This window comes from Netta rufina (genome assembly GCF_964035555.1).
Source record: "Netta rufina genome assembly, chromosome: 5".
NCBI classification, from domain to species: Eukaryota; Metazoa; Chordata; class Aves; order Anseriformes; family Anatidae; genus Netta; species Netta rufina.
The window spans coordinates 27600858-27621383 of NC_140128.1; the positions used below are offsets into that span (position 1 = coordinate 27600858).

The 20526-nt window shown below is 34.4% G+C and overlaps 1 protein-coding gene across 1 annotated transcript in view; it reads left to right on the forward strand.

Annotated features, from left to right (window-relative positions):
• GPHN (gephyrin) overlaps positions 1 to 20526 on the forward strand; it is a 280857-nt gene that overhangs the window by 174340 nt on the left and 85991 nt on the right. The window contains exons 7-9 of the mRNA XM_084288411.1: positions 2525 to 2797; positions 4081 to 4188; positions 10042 to 10176. Coding sequence (XP_084144537.1) covers positions 2525 to 2797; positions 4081 to 4188; positions 10042 to 10176 — 516 coding nt within the window. The remainder of the gene's footprint in view (positions 1 to 2524; positions 2798 to 4080; positions 4189 to 10041; positions 10177 to 20526) is intronic.

Sequence of the window (20526 nt, forward strand, 5' to 3'; positions counted from 1 at the left end):
TGCACTGGTCATGTTAATATTATCATTCCTACCTATACTTCTAGTAGCTAATTAAACGAAACATTCTGGTAGGCTCTTGATTTTACATAAGGCTAGCATAGCACAACAGCGAGGAAAAAGCCTTGTCATCCAAAGCAGCCAAATTTGTCAGTGTTCTAAATTCATCATTTGTAGCTGTAGCCCTAAGTCTTTGCAGTCACCAGAGATGCTAGGAATTTCTGCCTGACTTCAGAGCAGCTCTGGGCTCAGTTGCCTGCTAGAATCGGGAGCATTCTTTGCAATGCTGCTCTGGAAGATGCAGGCGATGCCAATTGTGTGTTCTCCAGGGAACTTGTGCAGCATGTCCCACTGAACCCACATTTGTAGAATACTTCCATTTTTGTGTTGTTCTAGTCTGTTTCGTTTCATTCTAGCCTTAAAAAAGCTATTTAATGCTGTGAAAAGGGGCAAAGTATGAAATTACCAGATGCTCATTGAAATCATTGGGTCTACGGCAATTTACATAATTGTACTAACAATTGCTTAAAACAAAGAGTGTTAGAAATAGCATGAGCTTTTAGAATATTTCTTGGGAACCAATTAATCAACAGTTAAGCCAACAAGGCTTTATTTCAGTGGTAGGAGTGAGGAACATACTTGCTAATGAGTAAATAATTAATGTACATTTTCATTATTTTTAGTCAGTTCACAGATTGTTGTGCTCATTTACCATTTGCTTGAGGTCTGCTTTTTCAGTGAAGTAATGATGGTTGCATACCTCAATGTTTTAAACCATTTTAAAAAATAATACTCTGGAGGCTCAATAGCTCTGAGCTTTGCAATTACATTAGAAGTTATATTTCTTTATTACATTTACAAATAAATTTTTAATATATATTCATTATATACAGCATATTATGCTCATCCAGCTTACTCTAGTTCTTCAGACTGAGAAGTTGAATGTTTATAGAATTCATAAATCTGTGAAGTAGTCTGACTTTTCATTATTCTTAAAGGTGTGATTAAAAGATGGGTTCTTATGTAGAAGCTTTGAGGAAATAGAGTGTTTGTGAGTCATGTTTTTGACTTACAAAGTGGCTTATATGAATTCTAATAATCTCTGACGGATGATTCATTTGCATAATCATTTTTATTTATTGAAAATACTTGTTAGAATATCTGCTTACAAAATGTTTAGCATTGTTTATTTTCTGGACACTCTAAAATCTTGGATTACAATTTGACAAGTCTTCCGTATAGTTGAGACAAAAACAAAAATGAAATGCAACAGAAAGAATAATGTCAGCTTTCTCTGTCAACTTGTATGTTCCCTAACTGCACTGCCATGGCAATTAATTGCTGGGACCTTGCTATCGTTTTCCCGTAATTTAATGTATATATGCAGTCTGCAGAAATTACATGAAGAAAACTTTTTGCTTGAGGTGCCTGGGAGGAGGATGAGAGGCAAAAGTCATAAACTGAAGAAGGGGAGATTCCAAATGGATAAAAAGATAAAGGAAAAAAAATCAGCTGAGGATAATTAAGCATTAGAACAGGTTGTCCAGAAAGGTTGTGGAGTCTCTGTTCTTCAATATTTTTAACAGTTGACTGAGTGCATCCTGGAGCAACCCATCTGAATTCAGTATTTTCATGGTGTCTGAAGGTTCCTTGCAACATGAATGATTCTTGATTCAATGAAATACTAGCATACTTGAGCATCAGAGGTAGCTAGAAATGTGTACTCCCATTATGGAACAAGAAGAACAGTTACACTGTGCCTGTGTTTTTGCACTCTCCAGGCATATAAAATAAAACAAAGTTTATAATTGTTTTTAAGATGATAGAGTAAGGAGAGTGTTAGATCATGTGTGATCATTTTTTTTGAGTTATATAAAATTATGATGACATCAGTGTAGTTTTTCATTGCCATAGTCTACAGGATAAGTCCACAAATAAAAAATATATAACATTATATAAACATATAATTATGGAAACCATTATGAAATATTCTCTAATTGTGAAAGATTATAATAGAAATGATTTGAGGCTAATAACCCTGCAGGGATAAAGTTAATGTTTTTTTAATTCTGCATTTTTGTAGCATTCTGCAAACTGCTATGAACTCATTTCTGTATTATGTACTCATGAACATTTTAACTCATTTTCCTTAGTTTTAATCCAACATTAGCTTAATTACAGTAGCTCTGACTGTTGTACAACTTACTATATTTGCACAAAAAAATGATGAAATATGTTTCATAGTTCCCAGTTCTGGCTCTATTTTTGGTTTTTTTTTTTTTTTTTTTTTTTTGTGTGTGTGTTTTTTTGTTTTCTTTTGTTTTGTTTTGTTTTTTTCTGGTTTTGTTTTTTGTTGTTGGCTTTGTTTTCCTCTCAGAACAATTGCAATTGCCCATTTAGGGTTTTATTTATGGTCAGGTGAAAAGATGCATCTAAATCCCAAATATCCCTTGGGAGCAAATCTGGAAAATCCCTATTTACTTCTGCAGTAACTTTTCATAGTCATTTCTCTTCTTGTTGTGCATAGGAATGCTTTCAATTTATACTGCCAGCCCTACCTCACGCCATTGATCTTTTGCGGGATGCCATTGTAAAAGTAAAGGAGGTACACGATGAACTAGAAGATCTACCTTCACCGCCACCTCCTCTTTCTCCTCCTCCAACCACCAGCCCTCACAAGCAGACAGAAGACAAAGGAGTACAGTGTGAGGAAGAGGAGGAAGAGAAGAAGGATAGTGGAGTTGCATCAACAGAGGACAGTTCCTCTTCACATATAACTGCAGCAGCCATTGCAGCTAAGGTGAGTCTGGCTTGTTTCCGGAGAAGACCCTTTAGTTTCAATCTCAGGTACTTTCCACCAATATTCATTGCATGCTAAGAATATACACTGATGCCATTATGCTTAAACAGATGTATTTTAGATACATTTTGTAGAAATATAGCCCCCTAAAAACATATGAATCCTATTTCAGAAGGCGATCACAAGTTTCAGTGGAAGTTGCGTTGTTCATTAGCTTGATGATAGCATGCATTTTAATGATACCATTGTGGTGTGACAGATTATTTTTAGTTTTCTTTCTTTTTTTTTTTTTTTAATTCAAACTATTCACACATGAATGTGCAAAGTTTAGCAAGTGGCAAGGAATTAAAGAATTACAGCAAGATTTTCTAAACTATATTTTCCATTTTGAAATTAGAGTGTTGTTTTTTGAAAGCATTGATAAAAAAGTACAACTAAGTAGCAGGTTAAGTAATAAGCTATCCAGTCCACTGCATTCCAACGTGCATGTCTATGTAACACATGTAAAATTCTGCCACAAATTAAATACCATGACATCTTCTTTACAGCCTCTCTGTAACTAGTAATTGTAGATCAACTTTACTCAAACCAAAATAATAAATTTGAGACTACAAAAGAAAAAAAATAGATCACTCTTGCAAATTATTCTGGTTAAAATTGTATTTGTTTTCCAAAGGAATAACAGGTAATTTGTAGCAATATGTAGATACTTACATTTTTTATACCTTCAGTTTTCAGCTAGAAAGACAATGTATTCCTGTGTTTTTGGAAAGTTTTTCTTCCAAATTAATTTGTTCTATATTTACTCCACAAGCTGTACTTTTATTTCCTCTTATGGGAATTGAAATTCTAAGTAACTCAAAATGCTAACAAACAACTTCTAAACCAAAGCAACAACATTCCAACTCCAGAAATGTGAATTCAGGTCTGATACATCTTGACATTTCTAAGACAGCTGCAGCTGGAGATCATCTCCTCATTTATAGAAATTCCTGATTACATATGTCTTTACAGGGATGAATTAAGGTAATTATCACTTGCAAGTTTCAGTTTTTATTAATGCAAATTTTAAATTTGTTAATTTCTTTTATCATAGGCAAAGACAAGTAATCTGTGCAATTTTTAAAGGCAGAAAATACCTGAGATCTAAACTGTCTGTGTTCATGTGAGCTTGGCATTTCAGAATCACACCTGTTTTCACGTCATTCCCTTTCAGTCATTTGCTTGTATAGCCTCATGTTTTCCTGTCACTGTATTCATAGCTGTTATGTGTTGTGCATTAGAAGCATCCATCCTACACCAGTTCAGCAGTTATCATGGCAAAAGGTGAACAGCCCATTCCTGGTCTCATCAGTTATTGCCATCACGCAGCAGGCAGTGCAGGAGAACCGGTAAGATGCACTTCCAAGAGGCTTTTGCACTAACAGTAGCTAAAAATACACAGCCTGCCTCCTATTCTTCTGTGTGAATAGACAGTGTTATTTATTTTATTCTAACACATACACATCAGTGCTGTCTTTTAGAGAACATGCTACGGAGAATATTCTTAAGATGCAGAGCTAAACAGGATAAATATATGCATTGTGACAGTTTGAATAATTTTGCTGCTGAGATAATCATTGCTATAAAGCCTTTGTTTCTGTTTAGTCATCAACTTTATCATCTAATATACTCAATTATCGAATGTAATTAAAATAGTCTCCTAAAACTGCTGCTTTAGAGCTATGAAATTCTGGTAACTTTTTCCCTTTGGCTTGCTTTGCTTTGCTTTTTTCTTTCAATAGCTTGTTTGTCAATATAATACAACATTGGTACTGGGTGTTCATCTCTTGATGAACATCACTTACAGTTTCTCCTTTATTCTTGTATTCCATTTAGAAGTAGAATTCTCAAAAACAGAATAAAAGACTTGAGTCAGTATACAGTGAGCTCTTGTTATAGATTACTGAATTTTAGTGAATAGTAAGCAACTACTTCAGTACGTGGTAGAAATTACTTAACATATCTCTAGCTTTTTGTTGGACTTTACCCTGACATTATAACCCAAAGGTGGTAACTCAGGCTCTAATAAAATACTATACATTATTTTCCATCTCCCAAAGATTTAGTCTAAGCTTAAATCAAGATAGAGTAATGGGCTCTAGTACCATCACGAATTCATACCATATTCATAATTGCAGGTTAGAGAAATCCGAGGAAGGCAGTTGGCCTTGAAAAGCTTGTGCTGTTGGACCAGTTCATTCCGTGCCAGCCAAGAAACTAAGTGCAGATTCTTAGGACAACGTCATTAGTTTTGTTGAAAAGAGGTTGCACTTTCTTTTTCCGTTAGTCAAATAGTAATTTAAACAACCAATTGAATAGTGTAATCTCTCTGTATTTAAAACATGATGACCATGCCTCTTAAAAAGTCATTTAGAAAATGTGAAGACTTTAAAGATGATGCAGCTAATGATAAAGCTATATTACCCACATACATGCGTACATATGCGCACACATTTATTCCAATAGTTTCATTTTTTTCAGCTGAGGTTACTAAACTAGTATTGGCACTGCATTCTTCAGTATCACTAAAATAGTGAATTTGAGCTCTCCAAAGTGTTCTATTAAGCTATCATCCAGGCTTCTGTGCCCTTTTGCAAATTAGTCTTACATGTGTTATAATCCAAATTTGATCTTCATGCACAGAGCAGGAAGTGGCTAGTTTTTCAGAAGTTTTTTTCCTTTTTCTGTGCTTTTAAGATGTTTTTACTTTTGTATAACAATCACAATATTTAGCATATACGGCTTATTTTCTTAATACCTTGCTAGCACTGCCAATCTTTATTCAAGTACTGGGAAAAAGAGGAGAGCTCATTTCTTTTCCTTTTTCCCCTTCTGGTTAACTTGTAGTTCTCTAAGCTCAGAACACAAATATTTAGACTAATTTGAAACTATTTGTGAAAAAGGTGGTAAAAGATAAAATTTTAGAAGTAATGACTGACACATATGGTGGATATCTTTCTCTGTCCACCATTTCTCATTCCTTTCTTTCTGTCGGTATGTTACAACAGTTTTTCCATTCCAACTAGCTGTAGACAGAAACTATTTTCACCAAACTTCAGTTCTGTTGTACCCCATTTAGAATTTTGAAGCATCTACCCTCTGTTACATTTGTTTGAAAGTGGGAAAGAAATCGAAAAAAATAGGGAGACAATTATACACGCTCAGAGTGTGTAATAATAATTACCCAAAGCACAATGATACTTCTGCCCTTCCTTATTGCAGATTTTCAGGCTCCAGAAAACTCAAAAAATCTCTTAGGCTGACAAACCTCCTTAACAAGATTAACAAAAAGCTGTCTGGACTAGAGATACACATTACCTAAGTTTATTTTTAAAGAACAAATTACTAAACGTGAATAAACTGAGTAATTCCCCTTCTCACATAGTATGTGTGCATAAAAATACCAGTAACATTCTGTTATCTCTTTCACTTAATGAACGGTATGTATGCATTTTATTTTTCGTATATTTATGTAGATGCACTGTACATATTAGTACCATCTTTGAAATCAGCAGGTTATGGTGGTTTAAAGAGAATCTTAATACTGATTCTAGCTATGAAATACATTCTGCTATCACACTGGAGAAGTGAATCTCTTAGGAGCAAAATTTGTAACTGTAAGCCAGCCTAAATATCTCTGTGAGATTTTATGTCTGTGAAAGCTTACAAGCTGAAATTTAGATAGGTTCTAGATAGGCTTTATATTGAGATTTTTTGTGGCAATTGTATTTTTGGTAAAGATAGTGATTAGGGAATAATCCACATTCAAAGGAAATGCCTGTAATCATATTTTCCCTTTATCTTCAGCTTCCTCTGCTGAGTGTCCTGGCTTAGGTTTTAGCTAAATTTTATTTTTTTTTCACAGCTGAAAATTGTTACTCCATGTGCAATTCATTGGAGACTGAAATTGCCTCAGTCATGGTTTATTTTCGTGTTATTTTGAAAAAATTGAAACCAGATAAAGTTTTAGGAGCAGTGATTGAAGGATATATAGGTATAAGAAAAACAAGAGCTGCATGCCTGAAGGAAATGAGACAATAGGTAATATCTCAATATTCTAGAGTGACCAGAGTAAACTCCAGGGAGAATTGGATCGTGGTATCATTTGTAAAAGCAATATTGTGTTTCTATTGAGGGATGCTAGAGCGTATAAAAGATGTAGTGGGCCAGTACCCAACTGTATCAAGATGCATGCAGCTTTTTATCAGAGGAGGATAAAGAAAAGGTTTCTCATTTGAAGAGTTAAAACTATTTCTTCTTTTATTATATCTTCTTTGGTTTATGCCTTTATCATTTTTTTCTTTTTTGCTAAAATACGGAGTTTAAAAGGAAGCATAAAAATTTGTAGGTAGTGCTGGAGCTTTGCCAATATATAATTTAGAGATGTCAGCCCTTTTGCATATTTAACATTTTTAAGATGGAATTGCAAGAGAAAAGGAGAATAGAAGGGAGATGGTGCCTCTGAATACAAATGATATTCTCTGCCTGACCAGAATTAAATATCCTTGTTCTCGCTTTCCTCTACTTATACCACATGTCTAAGATCCCATTTGCAAATCAGAATACTCCAAATAGAGGCCAGTTAGGTACTGTTTCTGGAGAGGAAAATATCCCCAGAATAATCTTCTAGAGTGAAGAGAAACTCTATTGGCTTCTTAATTCATAGTGGAAATTGTAATATGAGTTACTTAGCATTGAGAGATCCTCTGAAGAAATTCTTTATATACTAACAGAAATTGGCAAAAAATACTGTCAGTCTAGAAACACAGCAGTAGAGCAGAAAGCAGACAGTTGGTGGTACACTGAGAACAAAACCTGTTTCCGTACAGCTAAATTTTAAACATGAGAAAATTTAATGTATGGAGGAGGGTTTAAGTGAAATACGGTCCACTAGGTATAACTCAGTATCTCTAAGTCAAGGTTGCCAAGTTAGATGTAGTTGTTTTTTACAGATGAAAGGAAGATGAGGGAGAAAAATTACATAAAAAAGCAGTATTTAGTGATGTGTGCCCTAAGATTGGTCATTTTAACTGCACAGGAACAGTGCAACAAAGCTGCCTTAATATCCTAACATTGACTCTGAGGATTCAGCAGGTTTTAAAAGCTTGGGTTAAAGCTTGTGGCATTTGCAAGATAAATTGGGACTTAATACCTTATTTCTAATGCAGGTATGGAATACAACATGAACATCTGCTTGACACCAGTCTGAAAAAGGATGAGGGCATGAGTATCATATTTGTAGACAGTAACATTCCATTAAATTTTACATTAGTGTAATATCAGTCTCGTGACTGAAGTAAGACAATTTGTCTGCTTTTAACTGTTGCCAAGGTCTGAACAAGTTCCTGAAGTAGGTTTCAAAGATGCTATAACTTCCCCAACTGTAACAGCTTTGATATGTCAATTAATATGCAAAACTTGCAGACCATTAAGAACATCCCATTCTGTTAGTGGGAATACATATCCATTTCATTTTCCTGCTCTTTCAGTACCATCCCTGCTTTTTCTCCACACCTCTGTAATTTGGGATGGCCCCTGTGACAAGAAATCCTGGAAGGAGGTATTTTCCAGTGGCTTCTATTTGTCCTAAAGCCTTACTAGGCAAAAACGCTCAGAAATGCCTAAATTCAGATGCAGTATCTTGATTCGAAAAAAAATAAAAATAAAATAAAATAAATGCTGGACATCCTGGCTGGAAATGATTAAAGTTGGCGGTTTGGCTTGTCACTGGAGCTTCATTTCTTCCTTTCTTTTATTATGCACTACTGCCATGTCCCCCAGACATATTTCAGGTGGTTCTTTTCAGAAATTGAACATCAGATTAAGCTAATAATTTCTTAATAAGACCTTAAAATACGTGTCTGTATATTCAGATTCAGAAATCTGAATTTGGAGCTAATTTTTTTACATGTTGTAATAGAAAATTAAATTGCAAGAACAATCTGATGTCACAAGTGCTATCTCTGAAACATAAAGAGGTTAAAATCTTGAAAACAAAATCAGAATAAAACTCTGTAGAGAGTGTTCTATAGCAGAATATCTGCTTGCTGCATTTTGTATGTAGAACTAATGTTAGAGATCAGTTCTCCTATATGAGGTATTTATAATTTGTATGTCTTATCATTTTACACAAAAGAATAAAAAAAAAATCTGAATCATGTTCAACTGACAATCTAATCCATTTTAAATCTGGTGTGATATCTGCATGACAGGGCCCACATACTGCAGTAATAAACAGCAAGAGACTTTCTAAGATTCATTGTGTTAAAGATGAGAAAAACTTCATTCTTAAATGCAGTCCCGTACCTCTTTTCTTTGGAACTAGTGATAAAACTGAACAGAAGAGACAGAAGATTTCAAAAACGTAGTGATGTATGCACTTTAATTACCAAATATAAGACCACTTTCTCATTGTTGTGAGTTGATGTGACTCCATTTAATTAAGAAGCTTAATAATACCCACTAAAGGATCTCGCACTAAAACTCCATCCTAAAAATATCCGGCCTTCTAGTGAAAGTAAAATTAAGTGTAATATTTTGTGAAAACAAAAGATTGATTTCTTTTCCCCTTCAGAGTACATTTCAAACACAGGCAATGGCTTTGGATGGTGTTTTCTAGTGTTTTTGCCTGTACTTCCTTCAGAGAGGCCTGCAGCTTTTACCAACACAAATTTTTACATGAAGAATTTCTGTACCTGAAATGAAGTCCTTAGTACATGGAATCAAGAGTATTTACACACTGCATGCCATTTCTTCAGAGGAGATCAGTCACTGCTAATAATTGGGTTTCTGTTTGCAATATTAACCCCTAGATAGAGAATGAAAAGTCTGCCTCCATTCAGGTCATGGTAGAAGTGACCACTGGTCATTGTTAGGTTTGAAAGGGTTGAGTTTGAGTCTTAGGAAGAAAAAACATTCTTTTTATTATTATTTCCTTTTATATATTGTAGTATACCTGATTCAAAGTTCTTCAGGACCAATAGTGCATTCTATGTTACTTCAGTTAACGTAGGACCTTATGTATTTGCGAGGGGTTTGTTACTGAAGTTATGAGAACATACTGTTCCCACTACCAGCACTGCACATAGGGAAGTGTGCAAATTGAGAAATGAGGTATTCCAAATATTTTTTTGAAAGAAGATTTTGAATAACATTTAAATAAAATATTTTTTGACCAATAATTCCATCTCTCTTTTTTTAAGATTCCAGATTCCATCATCTCTCGTGGTGTTCAGGTGCTCCCACGTGATACAGCTTCCCTCAGCACTACCCCTTCAGAATCTCCTCGTGCCCAGGCCACCTCTCGTCTCTCCACTGCATCCTGCCCAACACCGAAAGTAAGTACATTTATGCCTTGCAAACTCCATTCTCAGACATATAACTTATCAGATTAATGTATTGCCTCTGCTGAAGAAGGTTGGTTTGCATGCAAGGGATGTATCATTTTAAGTAATAGATAAATCGGAGACAGTACTTTATTCCACATGTACTCTTGTACAGTTCAGTACAATTTAGTGGGTCTACCAACATGTCATGGTTACTGAAGATGAATGTTATCTCCTGCAATATCAGTCATGAATGTAAAATTGTTAACACCTTGAATGTCTTTAATATATCCCCAGGAACGTAGATAATCCTGCCACTGAGTAACAACATTAAACAAGTAGTGTTTTGTTGACAAAATGTATGTGCAAATTTTTAGCCTGAGATGGGGCAGTTCTCTGCCCCACTCTACTACTGATCAGTTTAAAACAGTTTCAAAACAACCAATGTTGCTCAAACTTAGATATTTGCTGCCTGACACTTGGAAACAAAAAACAGCCTAAATTGACTAGAAAGAAAGTTTTAATGCCAACCTTGTGGGATTATTATTCAGTTCTTACTGATTATACTATACCATTTAATCACTGAGGTGACCTCTATTACGTTCTCTTTTTATAAAACTTTTAAATAGTTTATGTCAAAGACTAAGGGAAATGACCAGTGGCAAGGCCTGTAATGTCCACCTTCAGCAGAATTCCTTTCAGCAGAAGACAGCTCTGTCAGAATTCACTTTGTGTTCATGTCACAAAGATCTTTCTATGGCACCAGATGTAGATGTACTAATAAACTTGTAGCAGATGGCAAACAATAACATTCTTCCTCATCTAATATGTTATCCTTGAAGATTATTCTGCTTGCTAAAGTGATTGCCAGCATCTGCTAGTTCTTCCTGCTGTCTCATTCTTTTCTGTTAGTGAACAAGATTTACTGGCAACAACCCATAGAAATGTTTAAATGTTTTGCTTTAATCTATGGGATAATGTTATGCTCACCTTCTCTGTAACAGAATCAAAATTATTCTGATGGACAGCATACTGAACTTCATTATATAGTCTGCTCTCTTAAGAAGATGTTCAGTGAGTTCTACCTGCAGGTGGTTCATTCATTTTTACTAAAAAAAATGCCAATTGTCTGATGGCTAAAATTAGAGTTTATTACGTTAGAAAACTGGAGCCAAAGAGGAATACAAAACAGAGAAACTGCATTGAATTTTATGGCTCTTGACAAAACAGAAAAGTCCAAAGAAAACAAAAGGAGGCAAATAACAAGCATTAAAAACAGACAGTGCTATTGCTAAGAAATAGCTTTAGGTTAAGCCTATGTGTTTTAAGGAAGGTATCGTAATGGGAAGGAGTGAATCTTACCTATTGTGAAGCAGAATGCACTCCTCTAGACTATTTTCAAAGATTCAGAGATTACAGAAGGAAATTATATGAACTTTGATATAAAGTAATAAGTCTGAAAGTCTTCTTTGGGAAATTAGTCGAGATGAGCTCTTGCCATAATTGGATCATGCTTTGGCATTTCATATTAAGCCCTATTTTTCAAGTATTACTGCAAAATCAGATTTTGTTCAAAATATATGAGACCACACCACTTCTAAAATAGAAGTTGCCATGAAACATCAAAGTTGTCTAGCTTTTCTGTGATGTCTTCCAAAAGTAGGTAGTACAATCTGCTTTAGGGAAAAAATAAGGAAAACCCAACTGTTAACAGCAGGAAAGTAAATGTGAGGGATAATCTTCTCTGTTCCTATTACTTAAAGGTTGGATTTTGCACAAACATATAAGCACCTTTGCCACTTAGAGAACTCTTTGTTCGTTTTACTTATTTTAAGAAAAGAAAACTCCAGTTACTCTTGTTATCCTTTTGTTTGGTCCTTTTCAGCACTCTCAGGTTCTCAAACATCATCTGAATTAGTCAAGAAATACGGTTCTTTTATATTCTTCAAGATTGTCAATATGTCTAAGTGTCTTCACTTACTATGTATTTCATTCTGGATCCTAGCTTTCTAATAATGCAATATGAATGCAATTTATACTGAACCTCTTGATCCACAGATTCACACAGTAATGAGACAAAAAATGAATTGCAGTGCAGCATCCAGTTGATATTCCAGGTTGTTGTATTTTTTTTTCTTTGATCTGAAAGAAAGTATTTTTTCAATATTCTCACCATCTGGTGTAGGAACTTGTTTCAGGCTCCTAAACATGTATATATGAACTCAAAAGAAAAAAGGAGAGGAAGTTTCAGCAAAAAACAATTCAGTTTATATGTATTTTGAGTGGTGGTCTGGCCATAAATCTAGTGGCACGAAATTTTTTTGTGAACTACATATTCCAGTTTATTTTGTCGTACCGTTTTCTTGTTGTATTTTTGTCCTAAATGTACATAAACCCTTACATCTCTCTTACTGAATTTGCTGAATAGCAGAAAGTTGTGTGTCCCTCTCAGAAAAAAATATCAAGCTTCTGCAATGATGGGAGCACCTATATTGAATAAATGTAAGTAGCAGGTTACTAATGCATGTCTGTATTGGAGAGAAGGTATGGGAGTACTCATTACTAATACTCTTGATTGATCTGTTACGAAAAGTCTTCACCTTTTCATAATGATAATGTTGTTTATATATACACACAGCATTTAGACATGCACAAAATACAATATTTCATTGTAGGTTTCTTTGCTGTTGATACTTTGTCTTCCATGTTTTCTGAAAATCTGTTTATAACAAAGTAGTAAATGATGAATAGTGAGTTTGAACCTGTGTATTTCAATCAGTCTTCAAAAGTTTAATCCCTGATTACAGGAGGAATCACTGTAACCTCTTGGGAGGTCAGACAAATGACAAATATATCTTTTCAAGACAAATTTCAATTGGGACAACTCTGTCTATTGTTAGATACATCCCCAAAACTAAGCAGACTTGCTTTTGTTAGCTTCTGATAAATCTCTGTAGAACATCTTCTTTGTTCTGTAAATTGCATTTGAGTTTTAAGCAAAATCCACTGTGGCTCAAAGAGCATTTAAAACATATTTATAGTGTAAGGATTCAGATAGAGAGGCAATCTTAGTTTTACTCTGGGGAAAACTGCACTAACAGTTCTCCCTCTTTCATTTATTCAACCATAAAGTTGATGGTGATTGTGACATTTTTATCTTTAACACTATGGTTTTGGTCTTTTTAAAGTTGTAACGATTTTTCAGCAAGGTTAAATGAATTTGCTAAATATTCACGTGACAGACGTTTAAGATGACACAGTATGGCTTGCAAGATTTTCATGCAATTTCCAATAGCTGCTTAGATTATAAGATCTTCCTGTATTTTAGAATATTTCTGTGGGTGCCATTTTCATGAAGTTAAATGCAGTGGTCTTTTCAGATACAAAAAACAAAGTACTACACAGTGTAAAATACCTACTACAACTATCAGGAAATTTTGCCTAACGGTGACTTTAGGGGCTTTTTTAAAACTTGTGGCACAAAATTTTAGACCTACAACTTCAGATAACTTAAAAGAATATATCCTGATCAAATGACCAAGTCATTGCTTCAAATTTCTAATTTTGTTTGACTCTTAGGGATGATATTAGTATAAAAGAAAATTGCAGCTTTCAAGTTCAAGTCTTTCCTTCTCCCCTATGTAAATGACACAATCAATTTTTAATTTTTGCCATTGCTGTGTGTCAAAGTCAAATGAAGCAGATATAGAAGACCAAGGACAGGATTTAAATTATCACCAGGAGTACATTTCAGTGACAAAAGGTGTTCAAAGTATTTTACTTTGCAAGATCATCAGTCTAACTGATGTTCAGTTCTTCTGCTTCAGTGTGCAAAGTTTCTTTCAGCATTATCTTTGATCATGAAGAATCCTAAGAAACTTGTTATGGTACTTTTAAGATGAGAGTGATTGGTTTTTAATGCTTTTTTTTTTTTTTTTTTTTTTTTTTTTGCTGTCTTGCTACTTCATTCCTGACACATTATATTCTGCTTAAGAAAAATTATCATTTTTCTTTAGTTTAGTTGCTGGTTATCTGTCCTAGCTATTATTTAGTACTTATACTGAATGAAAACTTAATACACTTAGTGGTATTAACATACCAATTACTAATATTTGTAGTAATGAGAGAGCTTTTAATTCCTACATGAGTCTCTAAGCTCTGTTTGACAACTAAAGAAAAGGAAGCAAGACTGCTTTTCAAAGTTTTCTAGATGCTAGCAGAAGTCATCTATCCACCGCTCCAAATACACCTTTGTAGCATAATACATTTAATTCTGCTAATTGATCACTTTCTTGTAGCTTTCTTCTAATAAGAATGGTTATCTTCATCATTCTTATGTTTACATTCACCTATAGACCTACTAATGTAAAAAGTATTCTATATTTGCAATTTTTGTCTATATAAATGTTTTAGTTGAAAAAAAATCCTGAAATGAAAAAAAAAAATCAGGAAAAAAATCATTAAAAAAAGGCAGGCGAGCATTATTCCTGTGAGGAAAAAAAAATAAATATCTCTATCATCTCTCATACTTTCTTCCACAGAAAAATGATGCTTTGAACACCTTCCATCATGAACCATAGCTTTAATATTGAACCTAGATATTGATTCAAATTTTCCCTACAGTCAAATGATCTAAAAACTAAAAGTAAATATAATTATGGTTTGTGTTCAGTCTAGTGTCATGAATTTTAATATACAACTATTATGTGAAGTAATCAGATAGAGAACAAATAGAGTTGAGAAGATGCTTTTTTATCAGTTACTGCTTTTTCAATAGAAGAAAGGTCAGGTTGCTTACCACAAATCCTTAGTTGATGAGACAGTGTTCTGGTCATGATCTGGTAAGATGTAGTTTTATCCATAGGGTAGATATTTTGTGTAAATTGGATGAGATAAATTTGATATTTGTTATTATAATGCATACGATTTCTTCTTAAAACGATCACCAGATTGAAAACAATATGGAAAGTTTGTGAATATATTTTAACATTTGTTCACATATGCTAAATTCCCAAGAAAAGTTTTATTTTTTCTTTTTTAGTTATGAATTTGAAGTTCACATATGCCATTGTCCTTTCTGCCTAGAAACTTGAATTTAGGAGCAAGTGCTCTGGCATAGTTATCTTGCTGTGATATGGTCAAGGAGCACAGGAAAGTGCAAAGGATTTTTTAAATTGTTAAGACGTTCTAAGTAGATGAAATCACACTGCAAGCACTGCAAGGGTTCCTACTTTTTCTTGTAAAACACCTGTTTGTAGACACACGAGCTTAATTAGATATTTAATCCTGCTAAAAATTCCAATATTTCCTTGATTATTTCCTCTCATTTTTTTTCAATATGTATTCCAGGCTTACCAAAAAAAACACAATAGTTATATAGTGAAAAGAAATACTGGGAGAATGTATAGTGGAGTAGAAATTAGCCAGGGTTGTTTACGATGAGGAATCCTGCTTACTAACACGTGTCAATCTAATGTATCCTCCAGTGTATCCTATCAGCGTTTTTCAAATCCACTACTGATTAAGAGGCAAGAATAATTTCCATATAGAAATTACCCTTTTTTCCTCATTTTTAAAAGTGTGCTGTCCTAACAAAGCATATGGATGATTGAATCCTAAAAAGTTTTATTTTTATTTTATATTTTGTTTAGGAAACCTGATTGTTGTTCAATAAAAATGCAAAATGCCACAACGTCAAATGCGATACACTGTAACTAAGAAAGAAGCAGCTTGGTGTGCTTGGGATATCAAAAAACCAAATATTTCATAAATAATAAAAGCAAAGTCTACTAAAATCCTTCCTAAAAATAGAAGATTCACTTTGTAGAAAAGTTGAAAGATATATGGGGTGAGTTATTGTTTGTTAATATCAAAATAAACCCATCAACAACTTTCTGGATAGCCAGAACAAAGATTTTTGTCATCAAGTTTAACTGAACATTGAATTTCAGTAGAGGTACTTTTTTGACTTCAGCTTAGTGGTGTTTTTTTTCTTGAACATTTATTTTTCAAGTAGTAGCATATTTACCCGTATACAGAACCTGCATTAAGTCATACAGAAGCACCAAAATCCATTTGCCTTCCTTGTCTAGAAGAGCCGGTAGAGTAGCTGGGAATTGGTTTTCTACACCAATCTAGTAAATCCTGAACAATTGTTGAATTCGTGGAAATCAGCTTTCAGATCTGTTACAGAGTGATATGAAGATGCTCTAATGTGTAAAGTATTTCCTACATTTGTCTTTCTTAGTAACCAATGGCATATTTTAGCAAGCTGCAGAATACCTTTTTTTTTGTGTCTAGTGAAACCTCACGTCAGAAATACACTTTAGAGTCTATTCCTGAAAATAATTATTTTTCAAATTGTAACTATTCCGTGTGTGAATCTGTCCAGAAGAGAACAATATTCCAGTACAGACATCCTAGCTTACTCATGCATTGCATGAGTTTTGAACTATGTATACTTACGCTTCATCAACTTGTCAGCTCCTCCTTGAAATGGTTTTCAGTTATCCTTGGGAGCAAGAGTTTTTGCTCATTACTTTGCTTTCTTCTAGTGCCAAGTGTTGTTGGTTGTTGTTTTTTTGATAAATTTTGGTAAATTTTGATAAATTCAGGATTTGAAAAAAAAGGCACTACTTTAAGAAAAGGAAAAGACGTGCATCCTTCTCTGTTAATTTCCTTATCCACACCTCTACAGAAATATTTGCTATCTTCATTTTAATATATCTAGGTCTTGTCTTGTCACCAATGCTTGTTGAGATCTTTCTGTGCCTGGTGACCATTTTGTCGTCTTTCTGGAGCTGATCTCTTAGATCATTACTGGCCTCTTGGAGAAATTAGTTCTTATTACCTGTGACAACTGATTTATTTTTGTTTCTTCGTGGAATATGGTTTCAAAAGTAAATCTATCTATATGCTGAATTTTCATATAGCCACTTGTTCTGCTTGTAAGATTTTGTTTTCCACTGCTTTTTCAGTACCTTAGTCCCTGCTAACTCTGTAATTTCAGCCATTTATACGCTAACCTGGCTGTAATCATCAGCTTGAGTACAGGCAGGCTTGCTTCTGTTCCTTCACTTACTATTCCCATAATAAATAATCCACATCATTTACCGCTATGGATGTTTTTTGATCAAAGGATCAGAAATTTCAGAAACATTGTTGCAAGGATAGACCAACAATCCTCTTCTCATGTTTTCATTCTTTCTATCATAAATCATTTAGCAAAAGTGTAGTAAAGTTCAATGCCAGATATTATGGGGGAGGTTGGTGAAGTTGTTTTAAAACAGAAATGTTTTCAGTCGCACTTTCCTATCTACATGCTCAAAAGCACAAACATCTGTGTAGTCAAGTACTCTGTCCAGTACTGGGACATCCGTATATGTATATGTACCCACGTAGTCTGGTCAGAATTCCTTGAACTGACTGGTAGGATGTGTGGCACTCATTATCAAGTCCTCCACTGCGTCTCTAGATTTCTTCTTAGGGTGAGATCCGTTAAGTCAGTGTTGGATCTGCCTGTTAAACCATTTAGGAGTAGACAGTTAAAAGGTTATTTCTCTCTCCATCCAGTTCCACCTTTGGAATACATAGGAATTACTTCCTGTCCTGTGTTCTCTGCATCTAAACCTGTTTTTTTGTCTTGCCAATATCATCTCAATGGCTTATCTCTTTGTTTCAGTCTGTTACTTGGTTTAGACTGTCTTGTTTACCTGTTATGGTATTCCTACAATTTGCATGAAGTGGTGTTAACTACGTGAACTACTAATCCACGTGTCATCAGCACATGATTTTCTATATCTCTTCTGCTGTGCTTTCTGATGTTTCCACACCCATATGTTTCCTTTTGTCCCCTCCCCCCCCCCTTTTTTTTTCTACTAATCTTAATATCTGTTAACTATTCAAGGAGTATTCTTAGCAAAAAGAATATTTGTTGAATTTACTGAAGCAAGCTACTTGCACACAAGGGTCCTGAAGTCATATCATACTTTCACAAGTATGCAGTACAAGAATAGTCTATTTCATCTGCACGTGCAACCCAAAGTGCTGCAAAAGTGGTAGTGCTCTAGCAGCAGCAGCAGGTATGTGTTTGCCAGAATCAAAATTGAATTTTAGACTAGGAAAGCTATTCCAAAGCATGCATATTGCTGTGGTTAATGTATCATCATCAGTAAAAGTTCACTGGTTCCACCATAGAAGTAGGCAGCATCTAGCTGATACAAGATGTGGGAGGGAAGCAGGAATCTGAAGCATAGACATTGTTTTTGCCATGGAGGTTGGAAGCACGAAATTGCCCACGAGTTGTAAGTTCTTTAGCAAGCATGCTAGCAATCTCTGAGGTTCAGTTTCACATATGAAAGGCTTTTCTGGAAATAGAAGTGTTAAAAGTAAATGGAACCTCCTGGTTCAATGAATCTAACTCCAATTTCAGATAGTATGTAATACTATTTAAGATTGTAATATGTAATAACCACATAAAACTGGCAAATTAAAAATAGGTTTCCTCTCTCCACTGCTGTCTCCAAGCTTGTTTTAGAACCTAAGTGACCTCTCATGGGTCAGTCTACACTCAGTTGCTTTTGTGTCACTGTTGGCCTTTAGCTTAAATAAAGCCAGTCTTTTCTCAACTGTGTATTGATTCCTCTGGCAGGCTTATGAAGGGGAGGCATAGGAACTTTCAGATTTCATTGTTATAAATGAACTAAATCAAACTCTTTCCTTTTTATTAACAATTTCCATGTGCACCCAGCAATTGTGTTTTTACTTCTATATGTTCCTATCCTACTGCTTATAAAAGCAATTGCCTTGTCAAAATTAATACAGCTTTAGACTAATTCCCATTGATTACCATGCCTTTTTTCCAGTTACATGTACTATCATCTCAAATCAAAATTCAGGAAAGGTATTATTTTGCATTACCTGAATTACCTTTGATCTCTTCTCAACCTCAAATGATAATGATAATATTTCTACCTCCCCTTGTTTTGTTTGTTTTTATTTCTAAGGAATCTTTTACTCCTTATTTTAAATTCTGTTACGTCCATTCTGTACTTAGCAGTTTCTTCCCTAGACAAGATAGTTTCTTTTACTTTTATTTCTGCCAGGGTTTCTGTCTAGACCTTGTAGCCTTCTTGGCATGGCTTTTTGATTTTCTCCACAAAAGAAAACAGAGTCAAAATATTTCAAGAATTTATTTTGGCTGTCTGTGAGCGTATCTTTAGACAGAATGGTACTTTTGCAAAAGGCTAATGAAAAGTGGTCATTTATCTCTCCCTAGGCAGATAAAACCATTCTCTTGATACAGATAATACATTTTTCAAGACCAGTCCTACTTGAATTGAGGACCTGTTCACTTGGTATTTATTGCATCCCTGTTGAAAGTACTTCTCATTTGAGATCTAATCTATCTTCATGTAGTCAAGCAATTAGGCAATTTCATTGTAGTATAAAGCAGCGAAGTCTGATGTGATTACAAACACAACTATCCAAAAAGTTAGCTGTTACCTAAAACACAGATTGAGTCTGAATCCAAGGCTCATATAGACTGTTTCCTTTAGAATGTAAGTGCCAGCATCTCGTGCTTTTGTGTGGAGTATGGAAGATACCTTATACAAGACATAGGAGACTTGAACCTTATCTCAGTTTTGATTTTTTTATTTTTATTTTTTTTTGTAATGAGTCTTTTAAATAGAGGTTTTGTTTCGGGTATCCTTTTGCCAAAGGAGACAGGCTTTCTCTTTTACAAAAAAACAGTTCTCGGAGTCATGTTATGTGTGCAATTATAAGTCAGCACAGCAATCTGTCAAGTGAATATAGTAATTCATCTATTTGTCTTTCCAAGACAGAAAAGACATTGTGTTTTAGGACTTGGCCTGAGTGATTGCTATCAGAATTTGAGAACTTTCATTCATTTAGTAAATTTTTACATCATACTGATTACCAAAGGTTTTGAACTGTAGCTATTTTTAGTAAGTATTTTTCCTCAAACTGATTTTATCTTTTTAATCTCTGCATATGTGTGTATACATAGTCATTTTCCATAGCTAAGCCTAGGTACTGTACCAGAGGAAGATATGTGTTGTGTCAGTGCTGTTTTTTTCTTGCTCATTTAGTGTGGTACCACTCTATCTGTTCTAAGTGCAACTAGAGTATCGCAAATGAACAGCAGTCATGAAGCAATGAAATGAGGTAAATAACCCATTTATCCAGAAATTTATCCAGAAAGGTTAGAAAGCATTATTATAACTCCTAATATACCTAGTCAATTCCATTCAGTGTATATTAAATTCTCCTGTTAAATTTTAACAATCATTAAGCATCAACAAAGAATACTAGGGAATGAAACAGCAAAGATGATGGAAG